The sequence below is a fragment of the Phaseolus vulgaris genome, chromosome 5, assembly GCF_051622355.1.
Source record: "Phaseolus vulgaris cultivar YP4 chromosome 5, ASM5162235v1, whole genome shotgun sequence".
NCBI classification, from domain to species: domain Eukaryota; kingdom Viridiplantae; phylum Streptophyta; class Magnoliopsida; order Fabales; family Fabaceae; genus Phaseolus; species Phaseolus vulgaris.
In genome coordinates, this window is record NC_143502.1 from 42730001 (window position 1) to 42742922 (window position 12922).

The window sequence follows — 12922 nt, forward strand, 5'->3', positions numbered from 1 at the left end:
CTGATATCTTAAAGAATGTATAGGGGTGTATGAAGAAAACTGTAGGGTGTAGAAAAAAATACCCTATATCCTTGTCTTAGCACAGAAAGAACCCCAACAACAAAACAAACCCAGCAGCAAAAGTAAGATGAGGAAGGAAGCAATAGTTTTTTTTTTTTTTTTTTTCTGTTGATTCATTTGTCTCCCAATATTTATAGCTTTGTTGCTATTCATATCAATGGGCACGCACATTCAAATTCTCTTGCATGTTTCTGTTCACCGATGAAGGTGTTGATCAATTTACGAGTTTTATTCTGACCCCAAATGCAGGTTTCTTCACAAAAACGTGTTTTTTGAATTTGGTACTTTTGGCACCCTTCACATAAGTAGTTCTCTACTATGTCTGGTACTAAAAGGGGTGCCAATAACAGCGGTTCCAAGCGGAGCCTGCCATCGTGGACGTGTTCGAAGGAGAACGAGGGCGAAAGCAGTGGAAAGAAACCAACTTTCGGTGGAAAAGGTGAGAAATCCAAAGAGGGTGAGGCACCCAGGATGGGCAAAGTCCAAAATGAGAATGGTGGAGAATCTTCTGCCTCAAGTTTGGATAGCTTCAACGAACTTCTGGTGGGCTTTGGCTTTGCTTGCATTGCTTTTGTCGAATGTTGATTGATTGACTCGTTAATTTAACCGGTTTTTGGACAGGAAGGGGTGGTTTTTGTGCTTTCAGGGTTTGTGAATCCGGAGAGAGGCATGTTGAGGTCACGAGCAATGGAAATGGGGGCACAGTATCAGCCTGATTGGAACTCTGATTGCACTCTCTTGGTTTGTGCATTTCCAAACACCCCTAAGTTTAGACAAGTTGAAGCTGATTGTGGAACCATTGTGTCCAAGGTTTTCCTCTTTCCTTGTTTTGTCAATGGTATCTCTCTATATTATTCAAAACACTGCTTATGTTTCAATTCTATGTTTTTCTTGGTGTCATTTTTATGCCTCCATTGTTTATAAAGGAGTTAAGATATCTGTGTTGATTCTTGATTATTGATAAGCTCATAATTTAAAATAAACTATTGTCTTAATTATCAAGAGAATCTTATGTTCAAACTATGAGTTATGAGCCTTTATTTGATCGTTTAGGTCCACATTTAATTCAGTGTCAATTTCTGGAATCCTTTGAAGTTTTGGTGATTGTTAGACTCCATTACAGTGTTAAGATTATAGGCATCTTTGCTGTGGTTGTATGAAGCGATTCTTTATGTAATGTGCCAGTTGAAACATTTTGTAATCCAATCAATGCCTTTTCTTTTTCATTAGTTTTGTCAGCATTAATTTACTTAATTGTTAAATATCAAGGGATACCAAACTTCAATACATTTTAATTTTGGTAGGGAAATTCTAGTCATGGCACTCACATTCTTGGTTGTAGAATTTTATATGTATTTTTGGATGATAGTCTTACCTGTTATCACATGATGTACCCTTTCTTTTCTTCATTTTCGGGATTAGGATTGGATAATAGACTGTTACACCCAGAGGAAGCTGATTGAAATTGACAATTACCTTCTTCATGCTGGAAAACCATGGCGTAAAGGAAATGTTTCAGGAGAAGTCAGTGAAGGTGATATAATTGGTCATATGCTTGTATATAGTATAGAACTTTAAGTTAGAGGGCATCTATTTTTAACAATTTAATAGCACTATACTAGTTCATATCCTTACTCTTTTTTCTAGAAAAGTAAATCGAGAAATAAATTTTTTATACTTTGGAATAAAATTGCAATTTCAAGAGACATGGCGATCATCTATTGATGATTTAAATTATATTAACTTTGTTTAATGCTCAGAAGTTAAAACACTTTTTGTTTTTCTAAAGCCATTTTTACATCCATCTTCTTCACTTTATATGTGTGTGTTTTTGTGTAAATGGATGCTACAATGTAATGATGAAGCTGTGAAACTAATAGCCTGTGTTACAACATATGTCCTTATGAGGTAGTTCTTGTCAACCTCCTTCCCCTGCTCCAATACTGCTATCACCATCCAATTTCACATCTATTTTATCTTTATGTGAACCCCACTATTGGTTAGTACAGATAAAATACCATCTGTACCCAAAAAGTCACCAAAGCATGTTGATAAAGAACAGCCTTCAAATACAACAGCCTCCATAAAATCAAAGGTAAAGCTAACAAGATGTTTTTTGTCACATACTTGAGAGTCTATTATTTCATCTGCAAACAATTAAATCTGTTATAGAGTATAGACTTTTATGTTTGCTGCGTATTCCAGGGAAAAGACACTGATATTGCTAGGAAATGCTTTGAACCTTCGGAAGTGAAGAAGTGGGCCATTGATGATTTGAATAAAACAATTCAGTGGCTGGAAAGTCAAGAGGAGAAGGTTATGATCTTCCATTTTCAGTATAAAAGACTGTTTTCAGTTTTTTGTTTCCTTCTAGAGGTTACGAAATTCTTAAAAGTGCAAAAAAAAAAAAAAGAAGTTTGCATCGAAACTAAACTCATTAGTTAGAAAATTATAGTATTTCACTACCCTCACTCAATTTTGCTTAAGCTTGGTAGATATACCATATGAATCTAAATTATGTTAATCATTTCAGCCAGATCCAAGTGAGATGACAAAAATAGCTGCAGAGGGGATTCTAACTTGTTTGCAAGATGCAATTTGTTCTCTAGAGGAAAAACAGGTAATGTACACTGAAAATTTTGTATCACTCTTGTTAGTTTGAAAGCATAGGTTAAATTCCCCCCATCATAGAGATATGTCAGAATAAGCATAAAGAAAAGAGTTACCTTATCATTTAAAACTCAAGTGCTTTCCTTTAAGGATGCACTTTTCACATGCATACAAGGCTAGGATCACTGGTATAGTTTCTAAAACTTAATTTAAACACAATTGATTGTTATTTGAGTATTCATTGTGTTTTGTCTATCTTAGGAGGTAAGAAGTCAGCTAACTGGGAAACATAAGAAACCATAAAAATGTCAATTTTTTTCTTGCATTAACACCCATGGTACTTGGTATTTTCTATTTCCTAATTGTTTCCATTCCAACATTTTCTTGGGTGCTTGTAAGTTTTCTTTGCAACTTCTATACTTGTTTTTATGATGATGATAATACCTAACGTTGCTGACTAATTGAATGACACATTTCCGTATCAAAGCCATTAACAGTTTGCACTTAGAATGTTGTATTTTGTTTCTAGTTTAATACTTTAGTTTTATACCTTGCCATTATATTTGACTTCACACAGTTGCCTGAGAATCCTGAGCTATAATCACTACACTTTTAGTTTCAATGCAGTACTTTTATCATATGGATGAAATCAAAATAAATGATTTCACAGCTGATGGTGTTTGTCTTATTATCTCTAACCAGAACATCAGGAAAGGAACTGAGGAGTGGATGTTCTTGCCTCGTGTAGTTGAGGAGCTTGCGAAATTGGATGTGGTAGGAAACAAGAACACTCTATTGTCAAAGGAAGATCTTCACAAGCAGGCTTTGGATTGTAAGCGAATTTATGAGGAGGTACTAAATACCTTAGATCAGAAAAGTTCAAAGGTAAATAAAGAACAGAGGAGCAAAACTGGAAGAACAAATGCCATGTCTTCTGGTGCAGTTGAGTACGATAGCGATGAGACAATTGAGATGACGGAACAAGAAATAGATCTTGCATATAAAACTTTGTCCTCTAACATCTGCCACATGTGAATGCTGATTGAACTTGTTTCTTTTGGGAAGAAAAGGAGTTGATTTGGTTTACCAAGATTTTCCTTTTGATATTTTACTGTATATATAACAAAGTCTTTCTTTTTGTTATTTTCTCTGAGACTATATATTTATGGGTAATACGGTAGCGAGTGACATGATAAAGCCAACAAACTTTACTATGATATGTTTTAAATGACTTTGATACCATATTAAGAAGTAAACAGTCAATTCTAAGTTTAACTCAATCTTACAAAACTAATTTATAAGATGAGTTTTGCATTTACTCATAGAATGTCTAACACAATCTTTGAATTGGGTAAATCAAACAAAATTTTATATAAAATGTATGTGATTAATAATAAGTTATGAGACTTGGACATTCCTCTCAAATGTCAAATGGTTTATCCGTGTCAGACATACGTATATGACATATGTTCTACATTTTAAAAATTATATGTATCTTCGTGTCTGTATTTATGTCGTATCAGTATCTCTATTACATAGATAACAAGGCATGTTGAACGCATGTTCACAGAACATGTGACAAAAACTTCCTTTGTGTTCTCCATTTATATATATTATAAATAAATTATGAAATATATATATATATATATATATATATTTATATATATATATATATATTAACTTATAAGTGTTTTTTTTCCTTCAATCAATATGAACAAATCATGATAAATATAATTTGAATGAACCACACGTTAGTTAAACTAGAATTGGTTCAAAATTGTGTTGAGTTTTACTAATTTAACATGTCATGTGCATGAATTTTAATTAAAAATGAAGTTAATTTAAATTCAGTTGAAATTAAAAAAAAAATATTATAATTTTTAAGTCAATTAAAATTTACGATGAAATTTAATTTTAACATTACTTAAAAAAAGTGCCAAAACATATTGATAGAGTGAAAATTAGTTTGAATGTTCTACCTTAATTCCAAATACACCTTACCCATAGAAAAGTAGGTTAACTGTTGTGATCTCACATCAATAATTCCAGTGCAAACAAATAAGCAACATGAAGACGTGAAAATATTTTTTAATTTCTTTTATTGAGGAAAACTACGTTATTAATATTGAATAATATTATTCAATATTTTATGTGATGATGGGCATGATGGTTTATTTTCCTGTAGTGATGATATTTTTTATTTTTTCTGTTACAATAAGCTTTTATATTATTTTTTAAGGAGCTTTTAATTGTTTGTATTACATAATAATATTTTAAAAAACAGATTTATAAAATAAAATTTATATTTATTTATAAAGAATAAAATATCCTAATTTTTAGTGGATGTATACTATGTAGCACGGACACATACACTGATGCGACACGGACACGAAGACACATAAAATCTTTAAAATGTAGGACATAGGGACACAAGTTTATATATTATATAATTATAAATTATATAAATTGACAATAAAGATTTATGTGCACAAGTATATTTCAGATTATTTTTTGGAGAAAAAAAATATTTTTTTATGACTGGTTCATAAGGATTTGTTTCATTATAATCATAATAACAATTTATAGAATAAAGTTTGAATTTTTATAAAATTAATGTCTATTCTTGTTTTAAAATCATACTATAATTATCAAAAATCTAATAAATATTTTTTAAATTCGATATTTTACAAATACATATAATATCCTATAAGTGTTATACAAGTATCGGTGTACGATACGAGGAGTTGTATCAGTGTTCGATAGACGCTGCATGAAGAGGAGTGTGTGAGGTGTGTATGATTTTTAACAGTTTCTCACATTGGATACTTTTTTTATTTATGCATTGGACCCAGTTGTGTAACTTCTAAAGTTTTCCCTTTTGAAGATGAAAGCTTCATAGTTTCACCGACAAACGGAGTGAAATCTGATCTTGAGCTTCAATCAACATTTTGAACTGAAGTTTCTTCGTTTCACGTCGTATTTCAAAGACATTAATTTAGCAAATGAACATTTATGGTTAATGTACCTGTATGGATATCGGGGAATGAGTAATGTTTATCCACGTCGATACAAGGTGTCTGCTCAACTCTCCGAAGGTCTCGACCATTCGGTCGGTCGGCCCCGCCCAGTACCAGTACCGGTACTCTATCCAAATTTAAGTCGTGACCAACATCGCCAACCACCAGTTTCTGGCCATGTTACTGCAAAAGCCAAAATAGATACCCCAGGTTAATAACAAAAACGCAATGATGTACCCTAGCTTTAAGTTTTTGAGTTAAGTGGGTAAATAATTAACTGATTCAGCCTCGGAACGCGTAAAACTTACGTACAAGGAACTAAATTCATTAAATACTCCAAAACTATTTTTAAAATAAAATTGTAAGCTCATGGATCTCATTGTATATAATAAATTAATCAATTTTCAATTCATGTATTTAACATAATAATATTATTATGATAGCATAAATCTAGCTATATAATAAAATTTAGGTCATGAGTTTGGTTTCACGGTATACAATAAATAGGTCGTCTTTTATGTATCCAACGTAATATTTTAATAACACAAATTAAGGAATCTTGATTAATTAACTTTAATTATTCAAGATAAAATCATGATTATATAAATGAAAAGATTATGATTTTGTCCATATCTGATAACACTTTAAAAAAACGATTATCTTATACACATGATGAAAAATACACTTATTTATTATCACCTTGAATGTTCGTCTTCTGTAGAAACAGAAATAAATAGTGATACATGATTTTAATAGAAATATTTATTTAAAAAGAAATACAGAATTAAAATTATAAGTGTATAGAATACAATTTTAACTAAATGTTAGAATTTTAGTTATTTAGTAGAGATTCTATTTCAAAAACCATTGTTTGTTCACTGTTTTGTTTTTCACTTTTTTGCATGTTAACTTGTTTTTATATTGGGCAGTGGTCGTCTCATTCCTTCGTCCTATTTAATTTCGGATGATTCTGATATTTGTTTTTGGTTATTATTTTAGATGGAGGTGAAAATGTTTGTAAAAAATATAATGACGTTTAAGTCGTAATTTGATATATAAGGTTTTACATAATTTACTGATTTTTTTTATACATATTATATTTAATTAATTATTTTAAAATGAATTTTTTTACAAAAATTTGATTCCATGCATTTATCTTGATTATATAGTTAAGGTAGTCTAATGTTATACGTTGATGTTTCTTTGTTAACATAAATTACTATGACTTTATCACTTAGAATGAATAAAGAAAATAATAATAATAATTATATTTTATAATAATATTTATTTAAGATATTTTTTGTTAAAAATTTAATCTTAATTAAAGATTAAGATATTTTATAAATATGTACTGGGACGACCGATTCACTCATTGAGTCGGTCAGTAACTCAACCAATCAACCACAATGAGAAGGTCACATGATGACACGCGACCGACCGACCCATGACGACGAACCATGGATTGACCAAGTCAGCATGGTTAATCCACAATTAAGAGTTGTTTAACACAACACTAAACATAAACCAACCTCCTAATCCGACCACCAATGAAGTAATATAAATAGTACAAATTTCAAGAACCAGGTATGTCATTATCTACAGTACTCTGACACCCGAGTGTTGACACCCTGACTGACTTGAACGTTGGAGTGCCTTCTACAGGTACCATCTCACCTTGTGATACAAGACGACCGAGAGGAGGAAGAAGAAGCAAAAAGCTTATTAGAGTGACAACGACTAACCGAAGGGAGTAGAAGAGCAATCGTTCTCTAGACCCCAACACCCGTTCGAGAACAAAATATGATCTCATAGATCGATTTTATGAGTTTGAGTTAGACTTAAACACCACTTCTTAATATTTTAAAAGTAAAAATTATATTATTGTATAATTTCAATTTTTTTTTTCAAGCAGGTGGTGGAGTAAATAATGATACTCACAACTTTTGTATGGTGAGTTAATTAAAATATTGTTGAGAATAGTTCTGAATCCAAAGCTTTGTTATGCAGTAAAATTGAATCACAAAATTTGAACAGAACATTGTTCATGAAAAGCTTAAGAAACACCTTCATAGATACATATTCATACAGTGTTCACTAACAAAAGATAAGAACAAAATTGATGAAAGGTGATGGAGATGGTAATTGCAAAGAGAAAAGTCCTTAATTATTTGAAACAATTATTACACTCACACCCCAAAGTGCAAGTTCTGTGGAAAGAACGGTTCAAAAGGTGAAAAGTTCAAAGCAAGAGGGCCAAAGATGTGACAATAGGTAGAGCCGGGGATGGAGAATTTTATGCACAAACATTGCACTTCTTATCATAAGGAAATTCAATTTTAGATATATCACAATAAATAATATTTTTTTTTAATATTTACTCTTTTTCTCTCGCTCTTTTTTCTTAGTTAAATTCTTTTTTTATTAAACTTTTATTGAGAAAACACTAATAAAAAGTATTTCAACATTTAAATAAATATTTAGTATTTAATGTAATTAATATAAATAATTTTTTTTTTCAAAAATTATAATTATTTATATATTTATCATGACTCTATTATTATTAAATCAAATTAATATATAAATTATGCTGTTTTATACTATTTAGATTCATTAATTTTTTTAAACTTTAATACCAAAATTTTTATGTCTCATCCAATTTTGATCGGTATAATTATTTTATTTATTTATTTGGAGGTGATGGAAAAAAAATAGTAGATGATATGAATTATTGAGATTTGTGAGATCCTATGAGCAGCATTCTTCTAGAAGCATTGCTGTCATGTGACCACCATACTCATTCCAAATCAGCCATGACATTAACATTATCATGAGTCACCACCACCTTTCCTTCTAGAAGCATTTCTGTCATGTGATTCATCATGGCCCCATGCTACATTTTTTTAACATATAAAACCCAACACTATTGCATCTACTCAAAATAACACCAGATTCAGGTTCTTGGGATCCACTTTCATATTTTACATTAGTACTTTTATCTTTGTGTCAATAGTTTTCAGTTTTAAATTTGTTTTACAAGATTTATAGTAAATTTTTATTTATTATTGTGAGAGTTGAAATGAATATTTATTTGTGTGAAATTATTTGATACTGAATATGTGTCGTCGACCGACATCATGATGTGTCTCGGTCTTTCTGATCGATATCATCACGCACGATCAGGTTGACCAACACGTATAACCATTAACGTTCAAACCAAGGTTAATGAAACTAAACTATCATTAAGAATTAGGTAATGCAATCTTAAGTGTGATACATTCCATTAATCAGACCCAATAAGGTAAGCCCATTAAAATAATATAAATAACACACATTCCAATGAGAAAGGTACATCATTTATTACTGTAACAGAGGGGCTTGACGGTATCGTGGTGGCTGCGACAAAATCGCGTAACCGTACGGAAGGCAGCTTCGCGCGATGCCCTCGCCCAAGGGGAACCGCGGCCGTCAGCGTCAGCGGTGGTGAAGAAACCGACGGCGCCGTCTCCGTCGGACGCGGCGGTGGATCCGCGGGTAGCGTCGAGGCTTCTATACACGGATCGTAGTCGTTGATAGTGTGGTCGAAGTCATCTGTGAGGGTAGCATCCTCCTTGGCTGGGATGGGAGATGCAATGGGTTGGTTGACGATGCATTCATCTAGGTTTGAGGAGGCAACTTCATGAAGAAAATGTGGGTCCGTTCCAGTTTCTAAAGAGTTGGCAATAATTGGGTTTTGCAATGGTGGTGCAGTGTCCATCTTTTTGGCTTCAAAATATGGAAATTTATTTTCGAAAAAATGTACATCACGAGAGACAAAGAAAGTTTATGTTTCCAAATCAAATAATTTCCATCCTTTTTGGCCATATGGATACCCGACAAACACACATTTTCGGCTACGACTATCAAATTTATCCCGCTGTCTATTTTGATTATGAGCATAACATAATGAACCAAATACTCGTAAGTGCGCGTAGCTGGGTACACATCCATGGATCACTTCATAAGGGGTTTTTCCTTTTAGAATGGAGGATGGTGTGAGATTGATTAAGTAGCCTGCAGTCAAAACGCATTCCCCCCAAAATTTAATGGGAAGATTGCCTTGAAACCGTAATGACCGAGCAACATTCAGAATATGCCAATGCTTGCGTTCGACGCGTCCATTTTGTTGCGGGGTCCCGACACAGGAAGTTTGGTGAAGGATACCTTGTTGAATGAAATAGTGTTTTAGACACATGAATTCGGTTCCATTGTCAGAGCGAACCATTTTAACACATTTGTTGTATGGCACAAATTTTTTTAACACAAATGCTCTTACCAGTCATTTTCTCTGATTCATTTGATTTTTGTTTTCTGATCATATCAACCAGTACCTTCCATTGTTCATTGGTCAGACCTGCCATCTCAAGTTTCTTGTCGTCATTGTTGGCTTGACTGTTGCTTCCACTAGCGTGTGCCACATTTGCACGTGTCGGGTTACCTTTGTTTCGCATCCCTTGGCGTCCCCTGCCGTTCCATTTGCCTTCACTTTTTGGTCTATCACCCCACCATTCGGGATATCCGATCAATTGGAAGCATCCCTTCATGTCATGACCATTTTTACCGCAATGACTGCACGTCATTAATTTTTCTACCATATCTCCACACCCTTTTTCTTTGTAGTTGGCCTGCATCGCGAGACCCACGACCAACCCCCTTTCTTCCGTTGATTTGGCCATCATTCTCACTCTTTCTTCTTGTACCAACATAGCATATACGCGGTTCAGAGACGACAATGGATCTGAGGCCAGAATGTTTGATCTTACTGTCCCGTAGCTTGCGTCATCCAACCCCATAAGGAGTTGATGAACCTTCTCCTCCTCCCTTCGTTTTTCCAACTGAGCACCAATCCCACACTTGCATCCACCACACGTACAAGATGGAATTTTGTCACTGTTAGCAAGCTCATCCCAAAGGACCTTCAATTTTCCAAAGTAAGTTGCCACCACCATTCCCTCCTGCTTGCATCTTGACAAGTCCGACCTTAGTTGTTGAATTCTAGGTCCATTCACGACCGAGAATCTTTCTTTAATGTCTTCCCACAAGTTATGTGCAGTCTCAGCATATGCTACTGTGGATCGTAAGCTTGGTTCAATGGTGTTTAGAATCCAAGATACAATCATGGACTGCACGGTCCACCAATCTTCAAGTCGGGTGCCTCATCCTCTGGTTGGATATGCGTTCCATCAATGAAGCCCCATTTTCTCCGAGCACGAAGCGAGATCTTTACTGTTCTTGCTCATTCGTCGTAATTTTCTCCGCGCAATTGGACTTGCGTGATTATGTTTCCGGGATTGTCACTCGCGTTGAGATCATATGACGAGTAGGTCTTCTTAGCACCTCCTCCTTCGTGCTCTGCTTTGTTGGCATTATTCTTTTCTGGTGCATTGTTGGCATTATTCTTTTCTGGTGCATCTGCCATGGTTGTGCACCGTTGCCTTTGCTTTGTGTTTGTCGGGTATCAGAGTTTTGTGCTCTGATACCATGAAAGAATATTCTCTGTTTTATTCAATCTGTCTCTCATCTATAGCAATGATATATATATATATATATATATATATATATATATATATAACCATAGCATTAGAACCGTACAGAACCGTACAGATTCTTTTTCTCACATAATATCTGTAATTAAGACTAATTATAGACCCATTAATAGTGATTATATTCCTATAATTAAGTCTAATTATAGACTCATTAATAGTGATTATATTCCTGTAATTAAGTCTAATTAAGTCTAATAATGATTTTGTCCGGTAATATGTACCTACCTGAGTGTCGATCACCCGCTTTACTGACTTGAGTGTCGGAGTGCCTTCTGCAGGACTTGAGTGTCGGAGTGCCTTCTGCAGGACTTGAGTGTCGGAGTGCCTTCTGCAGGACTTGAGTGTCGGAGTGCCTTCTGCAGGTACTCCTATTCAGTATTCACCCGAGACCGAGAGCCAAAGACACGAAGGCGAGAAGGATCCTAACCAAGCACCTAGCAACCTGCTCGACCGAAGGAGGAAGACGAAGACTTCAATAGTTCTCTAGGTCTCATCTCCCTAACAGGAACACAATAGTTATCTGTTTGACCTGAAATTTGTTACGTTTTGTCTAAATTTCTATTGATACTCTAACATATAATTTCAGCAAAATTTGAAATTTTTTTCAGAAATCTTGAACGCTCAAAGACTATCCTTTTTCCATATTTTTGAAATTTAGCCTACAATTTCTACAATTTTATCCAAAACTCATATTACATTAAAAAAATTCCAAAACTTAATCTTAATTAGTTAGTTCACTGTGACATCTCAGAAATTAATAGTAAGAGAACTTATAGTACTTGACATATGAGTTATCAGTGTCTACTCTTAAACCTCAATCATTTATTGTTGTACATTTTGAGAAAAAAAAATGATTTAAAGAGACAATAATTCTATGCCTTCGATCACGTTGAATGTGTGGTCACCTTTCACCAAATAATTTTTTTTTAGTAGAGACAGTGTCATGGACAACATTTCGGTATAAAAATATATTAAATTAGAGGCAGAATTAGCAGCACATGCAGGAGGCAGTGAAGGTGATAGCGTGATAATTGAAGCATGTCTTTTCTATATTTGGGGTATTATAATTCTACTCTTCTTAAAGTTAGGTCAATGCATCAAATGTAACACACAACGTGTAATGTATACGTTGCACATTAATTACTAATTTAAATCTAACCAGATGAATAAATAAAAAAATTAGGTATTTTTACATAATTTTCAACAAAACATTAAAATATAATAAAAGATGGATTTTAAGTTTAAAGATTTTGGACAAGTATATATGCAAAACACAAATAAACAGTTTTAAATTGTTAAATTTTATTTATTTATTAAATTGATACATAAGTAAAATTTGAGATTCTGGATGGTTTAGGTATATAAGTATGAGGTGTGATTAAAGTTGCTAATCAAGTAAGAATATAGGACATATATTCGTGTTTTTTTTATAAATAAAATGCATGTATAAAGATTGTGTGTGAAAAAAAAAAGACACATATCCCATGAGTGAAGAAAAAAAATTAAAATTTTATTGAATTCACTTGTCTTATCTATTTTTCTGAGAATAAAGTTGTATCTACTTTAAGATTAAAGAGTGTGAATAGTATTTAAGATGATTTCACCATATACAAAGCTATTTCTCCTATAAATTATCATAGACGATAACTTATT

General features: G+C 33.2%; 1 protein-coding gene across 4 annotated transcripts; it reads left to right on the forward strand.

Moving 5' to 3' along the window:
• The first annotated feature begins 43 nt into the window (after positions 1–43).
• LOC137835979 (DNA-repair protein XRCC1) lies at positions 44–3813 on the forward strand. Of its 4 annotated transcripts, none has more exons than XM_068644768.2 (8): positions 44–122; positions 310–603; positions 682–870; positions 1483–1594; positions 2070–2155; positions 2266–2376; positions 2594–2680; positions 3373–3813. In XM_068644768.2, the coding sequence occupies exons 2-8, from the start codon at positions 379–381 to the stop codon at positions 3703–3705; spliced, it is 1143 nt and encodes a 380-aa protein (XP_068500869.1). In that variant the 5' UTR covers positions 44–122; positions 310–378; the 3' UTR covers positions 3706–3813. The 4 variants fall into 4 exon arrangements, 3 of the variants coding, with proteins under 3 accessions (XP_068500869.1, XP_090158624.1, XP_090158625.1); XM_090302498.1 differs by lacking the exon at positions 44–122 and adding an exon at positions 168–309 and having other exon boundaries at positions 411–603; XR_016521034.1 differs by lacking the exon at positions 44–122 and having other exon boundaries at positions 158–603; positions 2598–2680.
• Positions 3814–12922: the final 9109 nt, after the last annotated feature.

Coding starts and splice junctions, on each gene's coding strand:
- LOC137835979 (XM_068644768.2), top strand. CDS start 379: ATGTCTGGTACTAAAAGGGGTGCCAATAACAGCGGTTCCAAGCGGAGC. Junction 871..1,482: donor GTGGAACCATTGTGTCCAAG/GTTTTCCTCTTT, acceptor TTTCGGGATTAG/GATTGGATAATAGACTGTTA. Junction 2,156..2,265: donor CAGCCTCCATAAAATCAAAG/GTAAAGCTAACA, acceptor TGCGTATTCCAG/GGAAAAGACACTGATATTGC.